General features: G+C 43.9%; 1 protein-coding gene across 1 annotated transcript; it reads right to left on the reverse strand.

Moving 5' to 3' along the window:
* Positions 1–8,082: 8,082 nt before the first annotated feature.
* On the reverse strand, positions 8,083–15,785 carry LOC125998873 (uncharacterized protein CXorf49 homolog). The gene is made up of 5 exons (XM_049766912.1): positions 14,481–15,785; positions 13,781–13,937; positions 13,254–13,330; positions 9,072–9,230; positions 8,083–8,094 (listed from the first exon to the last, which is right to left on the reverse strand). Exons 1-5 carry the CDS (start codon positions 15,783–15,785, stop codon positions 8,083–8,085), a joined length of 1,710 nt encoding a protein of 569 aa, XP_049622869.1.
* Between the last annotated feature and the right edge of the window lie 4,237 nt (positions 15,786–20,022).

The following is a 20,022-nucleotide window of genomic DNA, read 5'->3' on the forward strand; positions in this document are numbered from 1 at the left end:
AGGCCCATTCTCTAACCACAGTCAGGGCTACCCTAGACTCAGAACATGAGTTCCCCGGAAAATGAAGATAAAGATGAGGTGACATTGTGTGGAGGGAATGTCGGCCTAGAGGATGAGGACCTGGTCATGTTTTGGGGAACAGGCTGCAGAAAGTGTCCGTACTTGGAGTAGGCCTCAACCTGGGGGTTCCTTCAAAAACCAAAGCTTCTACTCCCTTTCTTCATCTCTTCTCTATATCTTGTTTGCACTGTTCTATCCTGGGTCATTGAGTGCCCTAGCATTTAAGTGCCCACAATCACTAAAATGCAGATGGTTCTTATTTAGGGACAAAGGTGAAGCTGGCATCCTGCATGCCATACTGCTTTTCTACAACCTGGCAGGGTTTCTTTTTTCTTTTGCTTCTTTCCCCAGGGAGGGTGGGATGGCAAATGATATAGCTCATAGTAATTTTGAAAATATTTTCTAGCAAACTTTTTATATTTATTCTGATCTGATGGGATTCTAATTGTTGTTTTCTGGTACTTTCAGAATCTACTTTTTTAGTTTCCTATGTATTCTCTGTGTACCTCTGTTTTTCCTACCTCAGCCCTTTCTCCTTGCCTGACTTGTGCTGAGTGGGGGAGAAATTCTGATTGAGGTTACACTCTTAGTCCCCTCTTTAATTATTTGCATCATCATAGCCCATACCCCTAGCTTCTACCTGTGAGAAAATCTTGTTTTAGATCCATTCAGCCATGCCAAAACAACCGGGTCAGAGAACACATTTTGCAGAAGACAATAGCAGGAGCCTCAGCAGCCTCGACTTCATAGTTAATGAAATTCCAGGAAATACTAATGCTTTGGTACTTAACAAAAGAGACATGATGATCAAAGAACCCACTCATTCAGGTAAGTCTTTGAATTTATTAGTTGAAGAGGTGATAGAAAAATCTCTAGCTTTTGAGGGACTTATGTTTGCCTACCATGGCAGTTTGGTTACTGGAACTGGGGTCCCAAGTGGATATCATGAAGCTACCACATCCTTTACCTAAGTTGTTTGGCAGAGGTGCTTTGTAGCAGTATCACTAACTGAATCTTGGATGTGCAAATTCAGTGGAATTGATCCTGTCATGTGAATTCCTATTCAGCCATTTTTCTTAATTCATTGGCTGGCTGTGACTGCAGCTGTGCAAATGTCCAAACCAGAAAAATGGTTACTGGGAATCACTGTTGCAGCAGGTCTCTCTGTGGACATTCTGGAGCTGCTGGAACTGCTAGAGCTGCTGAGCAGGGCGGGTCTCACATTGCCTGCAGAGGGAGATGCTTCTTTACATTATGCTCTGGTAGACAGTCCCATCCTGAAGTTAGCATTGGATGCTGGATGTGTATTTCTCTTTTAGGGGACCAGCAACAACCTGAATATTCTCTGAGACCAGAATATTCATATCTACCTCCTGGAAGATCAGGCTGTTCACGGGTAATGCTGCCTTCGATGTTTAGAAATGAAGATCCAGAACAAATAATGGGACCCAAGTTAGGAATAATCTGTCCCCTATCTCATACCCTACAGAGAGGGCACCTCTTTGAGGAGATATTGCCACTCTAGACACTGGGATATGTGATATAAGGCCAGGCGTGGGGATAGGAAGCAATGATAGAGAAAGAGGATTTACTAATTTTACTAATTTACTAATCTTTTCTCTTCCCTGTCTGTCTAGTGTATTGTGCTACACACTGAAGTGGATAGCCTCAAGAAGAGACTTGGTATGAAGACCTGCTCTTAGGCAGGATCAGGGAATTGTGCTGGGACCTAGTGTCCAATATGAGGGGAGGGAGTCTATTGGGAGAGGACCAAATGAGCATAACCTCAAGGAAACAAATTCTGGGAGAAGAGAAGTCAGCATGCCCGGTCCTAGAACCTTGACAGCTAAATGTGGCAGGCGAGAATTCTACCACTGAACCACCTATGCACTAAGTGTGTATTTATAGAGGGGAATGTCTTGTTTAGTCAGTATCTTGTTTAGCCTCTCTGTTTGCTTTCCCAATAATGAGCTCTGGAGAACTTCTCTTCACATATTTGAAGATCCATCACCTATCTTGACTTCAACAGCCCCTTGGTGTGGCTTATACAGTGTGTGATTTCTAATGGATGCTTGTTTGACAAGTTCTGAATGGGTCTTATGTCTCCTAGAGCTTGAAAGCTGCAGTACTATTTGTGTTACAACTTAGGAAACATTTGCACTCTGAATATCTGTGATGGATAAGTTAGTCCCCTGGCTTCCTACTTAAAGATGAGGGTTTCATATTCCCCAGAGAATTTTCAGAAACTTCATTGTGTCCGGAGTGACTGCTAATGCCTCTTTCTGTTTCAGCCATTATGGAATCCCTGGTTGAAAAATTACAGGAACTTTGCAGTGAGTGTTACACACCATACTTTCCTTTCGTACCATCCTTGCCTAGCTGACCCTGGCTTGACACCCTTCTATGACCATGTTTTCTGTTTTTCAGACTGAAGAAGTAGGCTGTGCCCTTGTAACCCAGGATCTATGGACAAGTTGATCAACCTCACTTCTGCTCAAACATGCTCCTTGTTCATCAGATCCACTTGCAAGCCTGGTTTAATGACACTTTGTAATTAAAATACTTCTCATGATCTGTTGTCAGCCAGCTCTCTGGGACACTGAGAGAAACTGCTTCTTTTTAGATGCTCTTCTAGATCAGTGCCTGTGACATACTGTGTTTTTCATGTTCCCTGATGGACTCCAGGCCTGACCCTGAGTAGGAGCCTTGCAATCAGGCCCCCACCCTGTCTAGTTCAGGCTTGTGTGTTGCTTCTCCCTGGCCATGATGCGTCTCCTCCTTCCCTCTGCAAATCTTCTGAGTGTTCTCAGCTTATCTCCTACTCATTGAGGGTGTTAGGCTTCCCAATATTCACTACTGTTGCTTCTTTCTTTTATCCAGAATTCAGGACTCCCTTCAGACTCTAATGCCTCTTCTCTTCCCTCACAGGGATAGTTGTTCTGCTTTTACAAGCTCACCCTGCTTTGTGTCATGAGCACCCTGAATTTCCCATGCCTGACTGTCAGCAGGCTTTCATCAACAGTTGTTCCAGCTCAAGCTGGAACAACGTAAAGTATTAAATTGAGGTTAAAGTGTTAAACTGCACATTTGAGCTCAATCTCTTAATTGCTAGCTCCATCAAACCCATCATAGGTCCAGTCCTATCTGTGCAGTCCTTATCTCCCTTTGACAGGCTCCGGAACATTCAGGTATCATTTTATCTCAATCAATTTAATTCCTACCCTTGACAGTGGGTGGCAAATCTTGTGGATTTTCCATTCTTGATTTTCCATTCTTGATTTCAGTAGATAAGTAGTAGCAGAAGTCACAAATCATGGAAGTCTGTTTGATCACCCCACCTTTACACAGATTTTAATATACATGATATTTCTATGCCTGACCTCTTATTTCACATGGTCACCTTTTGTGTCATTAGTAAGAAATATTATTTGAATGAATGGATATGGAGGAATATGCTAAGCAAAATTAATCAGAGAAAGAATGATAGACATAGAAAATGTCTATCATACTCGGTTGTTCAAGACTTGGAGCCTTGAGTTGGTCTTATGCCAAAGTACTTTGGGGGTAATATTTCCTTGTTTTTTTTAGGGTCAAGGTCTTTTGTTCCAATTTCTTCCATATTTTTAAGCAGGCTTTCATGAACATTTGTTCGAGCTCAACTGGAACAATTTAAAGTGTTAAATTAATGTAAAAGTGTTAAAGTGCACATTTGATCTCAAGCTACTGATTGCTAGCTCCACCAAACCCATCATAGTCTTCTTCCTCTCTTCCTCCTCATGTATTTCAAGGAGTCTTTGACCAAACACGAGTTTAATACAAGTGAGATGAACAATGATTATACATGACAAAGGATACAGATTGTAAAGTGGATTTGGGGAACCACCAACTAATTAATGGGTCTTCATCTCACAGCAAACAGATCCCCAAGAAATTGAATATGATTTTTAGGGTTAACAGTTTATACAAAGTTTTCGCTTTTCATCACTGTATTGGTGTTGGAATTATGTGTGTGCAAAACCACTACGAATAGAATGACAAACCACAAAATATCCAAATAGTTTGAGTTTGGGAGCCAAAGACAGCAGTGCTCAGGGATAACTCCTGTGTCTGGACTCTGGGATCACTCCTTTCAGGGCCTATGGGACCACTTGTGGTGCCAGGGATGGAAATACGACTGGCCCATGTAAGGTAAATTCCCTACCCAATGTACTACCTCTTAAGATCCTCAATAAACATTTTAAATCATTGAATGTGGAAATAAAGAATAAAAATATATCCAATGTATAAGAGAAATCCACAGTAATTGTCTTTTGTGGAATCTGTGGAGAAACTTCTAGCAGATTTTTATTCTGGTATGCCAGCATATGCTTAACGAGCTCAAGGAAAGTATTCTCAAAGAGCTGAAGAAACTCAAAACCACACAGGATAAACAAACAACAAAATAAAAACTGAAAATACAAAAAAATAAGACCACAAGCGGAATGGCCACTCGGGAGTTGAACATGCAACACACGTGGCAAGTTCACTAACAGTATAGAGCAAAGTAGCAGTATAGAGCAAAGTGAACAAAGACTCAGAAAAGTTGAAGATAGGGTCAATGCCATTATCCAGAGTAAGCAACTGAAAGGTCCAGAAAGGAAGAGAGAAGAACAAACCCAAGAGGCCTGTGGAATACCATAAAACACACTAATATGTTCCAAAAGGGAGTGACAATATGAATGGATAAACAAAGGGTACATAAAGAATAATTAACGAATAGTTATTGGCTAGCGTATGTTGATATTTCATGAATTTTAATCTTTAATTTAAATATAATATTTAATAAAGAGTAGTCCAAAACATCCTACATCTAACAAAAAATGCACTTTGAAAAGTTCAATGAATTCAATCACCTTAAAAGGAAAAGCAAGATCATGATTACAGCCAATCAGATTGTAATCAAAGGGCTACAAGCAAAAGAAAAAGGGAGAGTCCTGATTAGGGACGTCTTCCCTAGACTCCAGAAAACAAGATCACAGATTGAATTTGCACCCCAGATCTTACCCCTTCCCTGCCTATTTCAAATGCTTTAAAGAGGACATGTAAATTTCCTTTGAATATTTCTTTTAGATACACCCCTTTAATAGGAATAACCAGTATCGAATATCTTCTCCTAGAGCGGCAATTTCCCCTATCCTCGGATTCCATTCAATACAGTATACCAGTAGACAAATCTCTGTTCAGAGCACATGTAAACAAAAGGCTCTAGGGACTGTAGGTTTTGACAACTCAGCCCTCCCCCCACATGCACCAGAAATTCTTTGTGGCATTGTCCCCTTTTGCTTGGGCACATCAAAATGGGAATAGTTTACAGATGCAAACAAGTTTTTGTCTATTAGAGATGGGAACACACAATTTTTTTTTTTTTTTGGTTTTTGGGCCACACCCGGCGGCTCCGGGGTTACTCCTGGCTGTCTGCTCAGAAATAGTTCCTGGCAGGCACGGGGGACCATATGGGACACCGGGATTTGAACCAATCACCTTTGGTCCTGGATCGGCTGCTTGCAAGGCAAACGCCACTGTACTATCTCTCCGGGCCCGGAGCACACAATTTTTTATGCTGCAGTGGGACCCTGCGCACTAAACATTTGGCATAGTGCCTTGGCTTAGACTCCAGTGGACTGGATGTTGACCATTCACCCCTGAACCAAGTATACCACCCACGGAAACAGAATTTCCCACAGCAGCGCCAAGAACATAAATTCTACCAGAGAAGGCCCCACTACTGCCAGGGCTCTGATTAACTCCAAAGACTGTTCTTCTATCACCCTGATAGGGGGGGAACACCAACAGTCTGATTTAGGGCAGGATTCGCAGCAATGCAAACTGATGGTGAGACAGAACCAGAAAACACTACACACCACCAGGTCTTCAGCACGGGATGTGTACAGAAAACAGGATCTATAACTACAGAAACCTGACAGCAACAACTATGAGGCTGAAGAGATGACGATCGAGAATGACTACGGGGATGGAAAACTGAGTATGCGTAGAGTCCTAAGTTGGTCTTATGCCAAAGTACATTGGGGGTAAAATCGCCCTGTTTATTAAGCCCAAGGTCTTTCTTTCCAGTTACTCCCATATTTTGATTTGATTACGCAAACGGCAACTACCAGACACACACACACACACACACACACATACACATGCACGCACACACACACACACAGAGAGCTTGTTTTAGTTTTTTCCATCTCTAAGGAAATAAAAGGGAAGGAGCATGGTAAACCTTCGGCTATTGTATTAATGATTTTTATTGGTGATACAATAATTTTCACAAATATAACTGCTAATGAACTCTCCCTTTCTTTACCCATTGTTTTCAATTCTCTATTCTATTTCTATTTCTAAATAACTTTGCTTTCTGTTATCCTGAATCAAATGTATTATGATCAGTCATGTCAACTATAAGATACATTTTCTTTAAATAAATAAAAAATAAAAACAAGGATAATCACACTCATTTGTGGGATATAAAATTATTAAAGTAATAATCAGACACATTAGAAACCAATTGTTTCTAATAGGGCTAGGAGAACCAACAAAGTGAATGAAGCTTGCCACAAATCCTGGGGTGTGCAGTTCAGACAGAGAAGGGACCACTGTGACAATAATAATTGTAAATGATCACTCTGGACAAGAACTGGGTGCCCAAAGGAGATACGTTGATATACATGTTACCCGTGCACTAGCAATATTACAAACCATAGTGTCTAAAAAAAGAAATAGAAAGAAGAGAAATGTCCACCACAGATGCAGACAGGACGGAGGGTGGGTGAAAACTGGGGACAATGGTGATGGGAAATGTGCACTGGTGAAGTATATTGTACATTGGATGAAGGAAACAATCATGAACAACTTTGTAACAAAAGAACAACAACTGTACTATTACTCCCCTGAACACACAGTGTTTAAATAAAGTAATTTTTTAGATAAACAATTACTTTTTGAATTTTCTCAAACTGTGTTCAAGTGTGGCTGTATAGATTCTGGCAAGACACCAAGAATGGATAAGTAATGCCCCAAAGGCAAGATGATGTTTTCAAACAATTTAAAGTTGATGTGGAATATGTCTATATGGATTTGTGATTAAATTGAGGATAATCTCTTTCAATAAACAGTGATGATTTTCAGTTAATGAAGAGCAATTTCGTCAAAACACACACAACATAGGGAAAGGATGATAGCGCAGGATTAGGGAAATTCCTTTAGATGGAGATGACACGGTTTTGGTACTTGGCACTCCATATGGTTCCTGGAGCCCTACTAGTAGTGAATCCTGTGAGCAGAGAGGAGACAGCCTTGACAACCTCTGAGTGTGGCCCCAAAACAAAGAGCCCACAAGAGGACCAGGGAGATACTTCAAAAGTCTAGGGGGCATACATTTTGCTTGCCATCGTCCCACGTTTGAGTACATGCACTGCTCGTGTCCCATCACCACCTGGAGTTGAGCCACCCAAAATAAAAGATTTAATATTTTAACTCACAAAAATCAAATTACCTTCAAGCCATGGAAAGAGCCATATAAAGAACCGGGGTAATGTTTTCAAAACTTGGTTCAATTCTTAACACTGGAGAAGGGGTATGACCTGGGTGATCACAAAACCTGGGCATTGCATCAGCTCAAAATGTTGAAATCACTGGAGAAAGCTTTGGGTCACTTTGAGGAAACTAGAAACTCTGAAAGTTCCTGTGATTGTCTATAGAATGTAAACCCAAGGACAGTTACCTGAGAGTGGCTGCAATACACCTTATCTTCAAAGCAGGCATCTCATATGGGTGGCACCCCAAACTGTGATAATGGGACATGAGTGAGTCCAGAAATGATGAGTGAACTACAGCTGGAATCGTCCGCATTTTTCTTTACAGCCTTTCTGTATTCTTAGTGTCTTTTCAGGGCTTTTTAATGTGAAATCAGACAGACCATCACACATGGCATTGCTCTTTCTTGTTGTAGGGAGGCACCCAGCAGTAATTCAGGGCTTACTTCTGGTCCTGCAATCAGGAACAATTTCCGGAAGACGATAGGGAACTTATGGGATTCCGGATAAAATATGGGTCAGCCATGTGCAAGACAAAATCTTGACCCACTGTATGATCACTGTGGCCTCTACACATGGCATTCATCGGGCAATCACCTTCGTCAGGATCATGCTTGATCATTCTTAAGGGGTTTATTTTCTTAACTTAAGTTTATTTTCTTAACTCAGGTGAAAGAGTGGGTTTGAGTTCACAGACTAAGCCTGGGCAACCATGTAATGATTATTTTTGGGGGGGGATTAGTAATTCAGTGAAGTACAGTCCACATGAAAGACTTTGGGGAGAATTTCCATGTGGTATTTCTGCCCAGTGAGAGGTCATGCAAATTTGTGACTGGGAAGAAGGCAAGCATGATCTATGTGGAGTGGCAGGGGACACAAGAACTTATATTGGATGGGGACAAGAAAGGCATGGGGACATGCCCTGCAGCCTTTCCCACTCAAGTCTCCTCTGCATTCAGGAATGCAATGGTAACTGACCAAGAGAACACTGGGGCCCATCCTATTCAATCTGCTTTTTTGGGGGGCCTGAGAACGTTCATATCAACCCATTCCCACCTCCTCACACTGCCCCAACACCATCATACTGTAACTGTAACTGTAACTGTGACTGTAACTGTTGCTAGAGATTGGCTAAACCAAGAAATGTCAGAGGTTTGAACACTAGAGAGTTGAGTGTGATGCGTGGAGTAATGGTTCCCAAAGATGTACATATCCCAGTTCCTGGAATCAGATATGTAACAAACCTGTGTGGCATCCGAGGGCTAATGTTGCAGATCCATTTAGGGTTGCTCCATAACTCACCCTAAAATGGGAAGATTCTCTCCAGATGTTTTCTGTTCTGAAGGGTTCATTGCAATGCACCATGGAAGAATGAAGTTTCAGTGGCTACTCTGCTCAAACTGAGCTCTGGAGATTGGATGAGCTGTGTACCTGGCCTTGATTTAGCTGAAATGGTGGGGCCTGAATAAAAGTCCCCATGGCCAGCATGCCAGCACTCTCAATTTTCCCTTTAAGCTGACTTTGAACTCTGAACTCAGAATAGGTTGCCTCCTCTGCAGTCTCCAGGTAGGGTGGAATGTGAGTGAGCAACTGAGTGAGCAAGAGTCAGCAGGGGAAGCCCTCTCTTTTCTTGGAGCAGACCAAGATACTGCACTGAATGAAATAAAATGTCAACATTAAGTATTATATATTCAATGCAGACCCTATAAAATTCATGATGTTCTTCAAAAACTTGAATGGTCACTAAAATATTTGTATGAGAGTGTACAGCACACTAAAAAGCCAAAGCCATATGAGAATTGCTCACTCAGGTCTCTCAGTTCTTCTGACTATTCTTGGGTTCACCAACCTCTGCTAAATGTCCATTGAGAGCAATCATGGTGGGATGTGTCGACGGTGGTGTGTATGTGTGCTGAGATGCATGAGCTACATAGCCCAGACAGAAGCAGGATGAAAAGGGTCAACCCCAGTGTTCTGGGCAGCTGCCATTGCCTCCATGAATGCAGAGCAGACTAGAGTGGGATAACCTGGGGGCATACTGAGTCAGGAGAGGTTGTGACTATGTCTTTGGCTTGGGGCCCATATATATTTCTGTAATCTAAGCGCCAAGGTCTATCTCAAATTTTCCCTGGAAATGAAAGATCCTGAGGTGGGCCATCTTTTGTGTGTACATGTTTATAGCAGAGTGGTGAGTAACACGTATTGTGAATATAGAAAAGAAGCCAGTGTACTCAGAGAAGAGATGGGAGACTGGGTGAGTAAGACACTAAGGGTCATGTCAATGCTTTCATATTGCCTTCAAGCACAAGTCCCTCCCATCCTTGCCCTCTCCACCATGGTTCATGCTTATCTTCTTCACAGTCACAAATTTGCTGTATCTCAGTGAGCAACACTGACACCTGGAAAGTGTTCCCACATTCATGCATGATTTTGTGCGTACCAGGGGGCAGTATTGGGGATGGGTTGGAAACTGGGGCCAATGGTGAAAGGAATGTTACTTTGGTGGTGGGCCTGGTGTTGGGACACTGAATGAATGCCAGAATCAACTATCTTCTGAACCACTTTGTAAACCATACTGTTTAAATATTTTAACAAAGATTAAGAATATTTCAACCTGGGCCTGAGGAAGGTCCTTGTCCCATGCCATTTTTGATAGTCTGTCCATCTGACTTCATATTATATATAAACAGGGTGAGAATATAAGAATGCAAGAGTAAAAGTGTACAAATTTCCAGGTTCAGTCACTCATAATTTCTCATCCCATATAAGTCCTTTTAGCACACATTCGGGGTACCAATCAAATGAGACTCAACAAGATGAGGTGTAATGTAGCCACTCTCAGGTACCTGTGCTTCCGGCTCATATTCAATTGAAATTCACAGGAGCGTTAGACTGTCTAGTCTTCCCAGAGAGGAACTCCAGAAACCCCAGTAGTTTGAGGTGACCCAATGTCCAGTTATGAATTTAGTGATCCCCAAGCTATAGCTCCTCTTCAGGAGTTAAGAATCGAACAAACCCTTGAACATGGTAGATTGATTCTTGATATAGCACTTTCCACGCATCAAGGGTTCTTGGCAAATTAAGCCACCTATATTTATTTATTTATTTATTTATTTATTTATTTTGGTTTTTGTGCCACACCCGTTTGACGCTCAGGGGTTACTAGGGCTATGCACTCAGAAATTGCCCTTGGCTTGGGGGACCATATGGGACGCCAAGGAATTGAACCGTGGTCCGTCCTACACTAGCATTTGAAAGGCAGAAACCTTACCTCTAGCACCAACGCCCTAGCCCCAAGCCACCTACATTTAAAAATTTACTTTTGGTGGCACAACTCCAAATGGTGATAAAGGGACAATCACTGCTGTACTGAAACCCGAGATTCACAAGGCAAAGCTATGTGCTATAGCCCTTTGAAGCATGAAAGAAGTCTTCTTGTGTGTTCTTTCCTTGGTTTAGGGAACACGCACAAGAGAGCTAATGGTTCACTTCCACTCTGCATACCAGGCAGGTGTCAGAGTACCATATGGGTGTGAAGGATAGAACCCATGCAACTGGCTTACAAAATAAGAGCCCTACCTACTCCGATCACTGTGGTGCCCTCTTGAGAGTTTTATAACCATAGTCCCTAAACTCTTTAACTCAGCCAATCACATAATTTGCACTTCAGTGATAAATTTTATTCACAAAGACACATAGAAAACCACATTCACACACCGAACTTAGTATATCAAGATTGGTTTTCCTTATGTGCTATAAAAACCCAGTCCTTTATGATGAACTCTGAATGTCACAGAACCTATGTAATTACAATTTAACATAAGTCTGTGCCTGAATCTCACCTAAAGATATACTGAGAGAACTCTAGGTAGTAGCTGAAGGAAAGGAACTCCTCATAACAGTGAGGGATAATTGTAAGAGTTCAGACTGGAAACCCAAAGGGGAAATTTGGCACTTAAACTGGGACATACAAATATCTGTCTGCTAGAATCTCTTCGAGGGGGAAGAGGAAGAGACTACTTCCATAGAAGTAAGTAAAAAGCAGAGCATCAAGACCTATCACACTCACTCTTTTTGGGAATCAAACAAATTTCAAGGAAGGGACATGAAAAGAAGCCTGTAATGGAGTCCTGTTTTCTAGCTGAAGATGGAAGAGAACAAAGATCATAAATGGGAAGCGTGATACCCCACATACGAGGGGGTTAGGTGATAACAAGGAAGAGACCTTCCAGGAAAGGAGATGTACCAAAGCCAGGCAGAGCTTACACAGAAGCCAGTTCCAGGCAAGATTGGGTTCCTGCTGGTAGACAGGTATAGAGTGACCAAGAGAAAAGATACTGGTCTGGAAGACGCTGTGATAAACCCAGTCCCAACACACACACACACACACAGACACAAATCACACACACACACACACACACACCAGACAACAGATCATGAGAAGCACTTTAATCACAAACTGTCATTAAACCGTGGTTGCAGGAGGGTCAAAATATATGGTGGTGATTTGGACGGAACTGCAGGAGAACAGCTTGTCTTCAGAAAGTCAGCTCCAAGGGCACACGATGCTTCTTCATCATAAAGACATCTGTTCAACCTGAGAAACTGAGCACAATCAGGGAAGGACCTGAAGTCAAGGCAAGCTCGCAGATCTCACCTCAGCTAGGGCAAGTGGCTATCACAGAAGGGACAAGTGACTGCTGTGTGTATTACATACTAAAAATGTCCTGCAGTCTGTCAGCCAGGTTCTCCATTTTAGCTGAAATAGAAAAAGGGCATTAACAGCCATTCCAGTCTCCAGACACATCTAGAGAGGGATCTGAAAACCGCCCGGGGGCCCTGTCTTCCTGGGGAAACACATAGCTCTGAATCAGAAACCCTGCCAGCCCCACGTAAGATACCCTGGACCTGCCTAACTCAACCATCACATCCACTCATTCATGTGCAAATGTTTTCCAAAAGGCAACAAAATAGTAGTGCAGTTCTCAAGCTCTGGGGCACATCGGACCCATTCAGACTTGTTAAACAAAAGCACCCCAAAGTCACACACTGTACAAGCCATACCAGGGAGCTATTAAAGACAATCTAGGGGAGACACCTTCCAACATGGGAAGAGAAGGATGCCTCCTCCAGGTCTCATTTTCACTGGCAAAGCAAACAGAGAAGATTTCCTCTCTGTAGATCACACTTAGAATTCAATTCAGAGAAGGGTGCAGGGCCAGGCCAGACTTGTTGGGTTCTGTTCTCCCGAAGTTCTTATTTTCTTTGAGGGTAGCTGCATCTGCTACCTTCCCAGAGCCCCCTCCGCTCATATTGGACACTAAGACCCAGCACCCTTCACTGCCCCAGCCAGTGTGGCCTACCTATTCTCTTCTTGAGGCTTTCGACTTCCCCCTGTAGCACAGTACACTGGATGATGGAGAGAAAAGATTAGTTCACTCCATGTGGATCTTGCATCACAAAGCCCACTGTTTAGAAGGGGAAGGGAGTCTTCATTGGAGGAGTTGCCACAGTGGGATGTGGGAAGTGGAAGGGGGAGTTAGAGTTTCACCCTGACTCAGATCTCATTATTTGCTTGGGGCCTCCATTTCTAGGAGCCAGAGGGAGCATTACCCGTGGACAGTTGACACTTTCAGGAGCTAGCTGCAGAAGTTCTGGTTCTGGGGAATCTTCAGGTTGTTCCAGGTCCCCTGGAAGAGAAACACTCTCCAGCCTCCAAGGCTCAGAGCAGAGTGAGGAGGGAGTGTAACATGAGGCAACATTTCTGGAAGTGAGGGGCATCTGCCCTGCTCAGCATCTCCAGAATGTCCCATGGAGACAACAGTGGTCTGTGGAACTGTGGGCCCCAATGATTGTGGTCCTGATTTAGACACTCACACAGCTGTTGTCATTGCTGCCACTGAGTTTGCAGGATGTCTTAACAGTACTTTACTTGTTAGTTTCACTGAAAGTCCACATCCTATTGTTAATGATACTACTACACAATATCTCTGCCACACAGCCTAAGGGAAAGGATACTGTCTTCTTGGACTGCAGTTTCTCTAAACAAATTCCCAGGGAAGGCAAGGCTGAGAACCCCACCGGTACAGGTTCCATTTTGCATTTCCCCTGCCTTCTTCCACTGCCCTCCACAAACTCACCTGAACGAGCAGGCCCTCGGGCCATAATTTGCCCTTGGTTCAGTACGAAGGCCCCAATATCTCCAGGAGTTTTCTGGATTTTGATGTCGGAATTGCCACTGCCACCTTGTGCAACATGCACCCTCTGGCCAGAAAGCTTCAGCCTGGTTTCTTGGATCTAAAACAAACATTTTTCACAGATTGGGAACAAGAGTGTACTTTTACAGGCGAGGCTGAGTCAGGGAAGTAGAGGAAATTCATAGGTTCAGGTCTATGGCTCCTTCTTCCCAAGACAGCCTATCAGTCAGTTCAAGGGAGCAGGGCCGAATGAAGGGGAACCAAAATAAAAATTAACACACACACAAAATAAGAAGTCCATGATTTAAAAAAATCCAGGTCAAAATATGATAGGTTCTGGGAAGTAAAGGGACCTAAAAAATCAGAAGTTCTGTGGAACAGTCTTTGCAGAACTGCCCCAAATAAAACAGGTTCCAGCACTCCCTCTCTGGGGAGGAGGCAAGGTAGCAGAAAAGGGTCTGGCAAACTGGATGCTGGCTTCAGCTTTGTCCCAAAACAAGCAAACAAGCACCATCTGGCAACTTAGAGATTGTGGGCACCCAAGTGCTAGGGCGCTCAATGACCCAGGAGAGGACAGTGGGAGCAAGATACAGAGAAGAGGTGAGGAAAGGGAGTAGAGAAAGGGAGAAGATGATCTACTAACCTGGCCCATGGGGGACCGATCTCTATTTGGATCATCATCTCTGGCCAACTGCTCATACTCTCTTGGCCTCCAGGTCTCATATTTCTTCCCACTGGCACCAGTCTGCTTTGGCTGCTTGCTTGGTAGTGGCACCAAGGAACCCCGCTCGGGCCCCCCAGAAAATTTAACACCAGAAATTGGTGGGAAGGTGGCAGGCTGCTTGGGAGCTGGTACTGTTCTCTGCCCCCAGGAAGGAGTACCTCTCCCCAGGGTCAATTTGGAGGGACCCCTAAGGTATTTCTTATCTTGGGTTACCATCTTTGTAGTACTCTGGGGAGGGCTGGTTGATAGAGACACTCCAGAGTAGCTGGACTTGTCCTGGCTCTTGCCGAGCACCACATTAGGCAAAGTCTTGCTGGCAGATTTGTCCTGACCTGCTACAGCCCACCTCTCTAAAGATGTAGTGCCCCTTCGGGGAAGGGAGCGTGGTGTGGATCCTCGCATGGAAAGCACATTCTCACTCCAGGGAAATTTAGACTGTCTGCCTGCAATGCTGGAACTCACGGGGCCATGGGTAATGCTTGGGCCCCTTCCTCTTGAGGCCCCTGCCCTGGAGGCTGCCTTCCCGTCTCTCCTCCTCTGTAGCTCCCCAAAGTCACCTGGTGACTCGGGCTCAGAAGGCAGCTTGGCCAGGCCTACTGCAAAAGGGCCCTGCTTGTCCCTAGGAGGACTCCACCCACCCCTGGAGCCTCTCCCGGTCATTCTCCCACCTCGGCCATCCTTGCACCCTAGGAGCAAGGGAGGGTTGGCCAAGTGCGGCCATGCTTCTCCATGGCCCCGGGGAAATGGAGCCCTAGTCACTGAGTTGAGCCCCCGCCAAGGGGTGGAATCCTCATCCCAGCAGCTCATTGGGGACAGGCTTCTCTCGACATCCTGTAGCTCTGTGTAGAGCACCTGGGGCATCCTGGCTGCCCCGGACTCCTGGGTAGTCGGGGGCACTAAAGCCACTGGGTCAGGGCCATCATCATCCCAATCATCCCACGGGTCATGGCGACGGTTAGCAGAGGTGCCATGAGGGCCTCCCTGGCCATAAAGCACTGCTTCTCCCACTGCCAGGTCTTTGGGCTCCCACTCGGAGCCCCAGAGGCCCTGGACGCCTCCCTCAGCTTTGCTTCTTAGAAGAACCCCCAGGTTGAGGCCTATTCCAGGTGTGGAAGGGCCTTTGAAGCCTGTTCCCCCAACGCTGGCCAGCTCCTCACCTTCGAGGCCCTCATTCCCTCCACGCAATGTCACCTCATCTTTGTCCTCATCTTCCGGGGCACTCATGTTCCGAGTTTAGGTAGCCCTGACTGTGGGGAGAAACAAATGGGCCTATTCCTTGCTGGAGGCAGAGGCAAGTTTTCAGCAAACTCTGGGCCCCAGATGGACGCCACAGGCAATCGGTTGCTGCAGGTAACGCCTGGGGGTGGGGGGAATTCTGCGCACATCTGTGAAGTCATCAGCCACTGCTGCCCATGCTAGTGCCTCTCTCTCATTGGCCAGACACCATTTCCCTCCAACCTCAGCACTCTGCACTTGGGCCTTCTCTTAAAGGCCCAGCGCACTATGTGGGACACTGGAGTTTGGGAGCTGGGCATACCTCGGAGTGGCGATTGATGAGCATTGACCCTAACCTCTTCCTGTTCGCACAACTTCTTCTATCACTTAAGGCTCCCGGTTGGGAGGGTCTTGCTAGGACAGGCGTAAGACACCTACCTGCCTTTCTGCGGCTGAACCCGTGTTCCAGTGACACTTTCAACACACTAGCAAGCTCTTTCATGGAGTCAACATAACTTCTGCAATCCCTTCTTTTGGTTTTTTGCTATTTTTTTTTTTGTGGGGGGTTCACACCCGGCAGCGCTCAGCTTGGGGGTTACTCCTGGCTCTATGCTCTATGCTCAGAAATCTCTCCTGGCAGGCTCAGGACCATATGGGATACCGGGATTCCAACCACTGTCCTTCTGCATGCCAGACTAATGCCCTAACTCCATGCTATCTCTCAGGCCCCAATTTTCTGGTATGTTTTTGGTTTTTGTTTTATTTGGGGGGGGGACAACCTGGTGACGATCAGGGGTTACTCCTGGCTATGTGCTCAGTAATCGCTCCTGGCTGGGAGCACCATATGGGACGCTGGGCATCGAACCGAGGTCCATCCTGGATCAGCCATGTGCAAGCCAAATGCCCTACTGCTGAGCTATCGCTCCCAGAGTGCATTTTGAGTTTTACTGCAAAGTCGTCAGCGTGTGAAATTAGCAGAATCTTTTATAAAACATTTTACTAGAGATTTCGTGGTAGCCCCTTGTGGCTTTAATTTGTGCTTTTCTAGTGGCTAATGTTGTGGAACATCTGAGAGAATAATTTTATAACTGATGAGATGCATTTGGACCAATGTTTCCCTTCCTCTGCATCAGCCATTCAGAGTTATTTCAAAAAATACTTTACCTGACCTCAGGCCATGAGGATTTTCCCTTAGGCTTCCTTCTTGTGTATAGTCTTCACGTGTACAGTGTTTACACACAGCTATGTAGTCTGTTGTGAATTAAGTTTTGTAAGCCATGTGATGTCTGATTATGGCTCCAGTTTTTCTGCATATGTATAGTCAAACTTTGATATGTGACTGTCTTTTCTTCTTTGAATTGATTTTTCCACCTGTGTGAAAATAAAAGTCTGTTGTCACTTTTTGTGACTGACTTCTGCGAAAGAGAATGAAGCAGATTCCTTCAAGGGCCAGTTCCTCCACTGAGTAGAAACCAATCAAGCAAAAATGGCAAGACTCACTTTACAGATTTCTTGAAAGGAGTCAAAATGTTCTGCACCAGGCCAATGCTAAAACAAGGAAAGCAACGCCAAAGGAGGCACGATACCTCTCTGGTGTTTTGCTTGTGTTTGGACCACACTCCTCCTGGCTCACATCATGCCTTGAGAACTACAGTTCACATTCTCTCGAGGGACTCTAGACCCCTGATACTGAAGGGAGCACAGAAAACTTAGTTTTAAAGAACTGCTGTTCTTTCTCGTCTGTCTCGGGTTTACCTGAAGGAACCTTGCACCTTACTCACAAGCAACTCGGTGCCGAAGTGCAGTTATCTACTTCTAGACAACATTTAAGGTGCATGATCCACAGCCACCTGAAGCAACATTTTCTAGTTGAGGAGCTTGAGGCAGTGCTGAAAGCCGGGACGAAAAGATAGGGAAGGATGGGTGGATGGGTGGTGGGGTGGTGGTGATGGTGGTGGAGGTGTGGGTGGGGAATGTGTGAATTACAAAGTTCCTGTGTTTACTAGGGAATTTACAAATATGAATGCATGTCCAAAACAGATCAAATGCTCAGGAACTTCCTGAGACCACCCAAAGTTTTCGACTCTAGCCTGATCTATAGATTCACACCAAGCAGGAAGTGGAGGTCGGTATGTGTTTTCTTAAATGGCCTCGATAATCACTGAGGGAGAGTCAGAGCAAGTTAATATGCAAAGTCAAAAATTGTCCGCGTTTTCTTTCTCTCACTCCTCTGTTCTTGCCTCCTTCTTGTCTTCTTCCATCTCCCTCTACTTTTCATCTTCCTCTTCTGTCTTCTGTTTTCTATTCTATTAAAGTATCATGTCTTTCAAAGTCATATAATATTTTCACACCATTCTGACCTCCAATGTCAACTTTCTTCCAACCATGTTCCCAGGATTCCTCCCTCCCCAAGCTTCTTTGTTGATAGACATGGTTTTCAATTTGGTTGTTAAAGTTAGGTCCCATGCTTTAAAGTTTGACGATTTTGTGGTTTTCATATTGATCTCTATCACTTCTTTACACCTCTGATGAACTTGAAACCCTTTGACTCCTGTTGCTATTCATCTGTCTCTTCACACTCTCCCCTCCACTCTATTCATTTCCTTTACCTCCTGTATTCTTGGAACGAGGGGAATGGAGGTATTCGCTCTTTACTGTATATTTTCATTTTTTTCCTCTGGGTCACACCCAGTGAGGTTCAAGACCATCGGCTCTGCATGTCCTCATCCAGTTACTCTATATACCGCATATAAGAGTTATCCTCATTTTTTATTAATTATTTTTATTTTGAATTATGAGAACAAAAGATGCAAAGAAAGAGGACAAGGTAACGTTACAGTGGAAGGACAATCAGCCATAACATAATTCTCAGAAGAAGTCCCCTTGCTGATATCTTAACTTTGAACTTTCAGCCAAAGAACATAAAGATAAATAAAACAGAATCCATGTACAATTACTTTGTCCCTCAAGTCCCCAGATTGTAGCACATTATAATATTTCTTAACAGCACTCAAGGCAATATAAAGCCATAAAACTTATGTAACTCCTTAAACATTAGAGGCATAGTAAATTTTACATTTCCATGTACATGCATATTAGCTTAAGTTAACCTCAAATTTTAAGTGGGTGCATTTTTAAAGATTAGAGTCAAAGGAGCACAGTAAAAACGGTGTTAGAGAGGCAGTTGTTGTTTGCATAGGCCCACCAAAATATGAGAGGCATGGAAAGGAATAACCTTGGCCTAAATCCAAAGAGATCCTACCTCTGAAGTTTCCTGGCATAAGACCAACTCTAGGCTTCAGGCAAGTTATCGTCCAATCCAAGACATTGTCTGTAGTGCCAACACACTTTTCACACAGTCTCTGTTGTTGGTATCATGTTTCTGTATTAAAGATTCTGGAATCTGCATATCCTAAATTGAAGTCATGATGTGGAGTGTCTTCTCGTTTCATCTCACCATGAAAGGGCAATGCAGGAAGCCCTTTCCTCTAAGCAGGTCGTAGTTAAGTCTTCTCATTGTTAAGGGAAGTCTCTTTTCAGCAGGATGATGTCTGGGCAGTGGTAGGGTCTTCCGTGGTAGAGGATTGCTTCCAGGTGATGTTATAGACAAACCTCACAATTAAGGGGCAATACAGCAACCCTGTCCAGTAAGCAAGTCATTGTTTTTGTTAAGTCTTCTTAGTGTTAAGGGAAGTCTTTTTTGAGTAGATCGATGTCAGAGCAGCTGTAGGGTCTTCCCTGGTAGAGGAATGCCTCCAGGTGATGTTATGTACAACCTTGGATGTTTTGTAGATGTCTTCTCTAGATCAGGGGTGAATGGAGAATGCCCATTCTTCTGAGGCCTGTACCAGGTCTTTATGTCAATGTTCAGGGTGTAAGTTCTCATTGCACTACAAGATTTGTGTGTTCCCATCTCTATTAGATAAGAACTTATTGGTATGTATAGTATTTTCCCATTTTAGTGTGCCTAAGCAAACAAAAAATAAAGCCACGTGGTGCTATCAGATATATGGGGGCGTAAGAACATTTCCAACAATACCCATGACTTGGTTCAAACATAAGCATTAAACTGAGGGATTCTTTCACATCAAATTTCATATTGAGCAGTTCACAAAGAGAAGATAAAAATCATGGGGGGGATCATCACTGTATAAGAAAATATTCAGCAAAAGTTATAGCGATCAAAGAAAACACCCATAAAATGTGAAGAGACATAAGTGTCCTTTTTATGCCTTTTAAAATAGTT

The sequence above is a fragment of the Suncus etruscus genome, chromosome X (genome assembly GCF_024139225.1).
Source record: "Suncus etruscus isolate mSunEtr1 chromosome X, mSunEtr1.pri.cur, whole genome shotgun sequence".
NCBI classification, from domain to species: Eukaryota; Metazoa; Chordata; class Mammalia; order Eulipotyphla; family Soricidae; genus Suncus; species Suncus etruscus.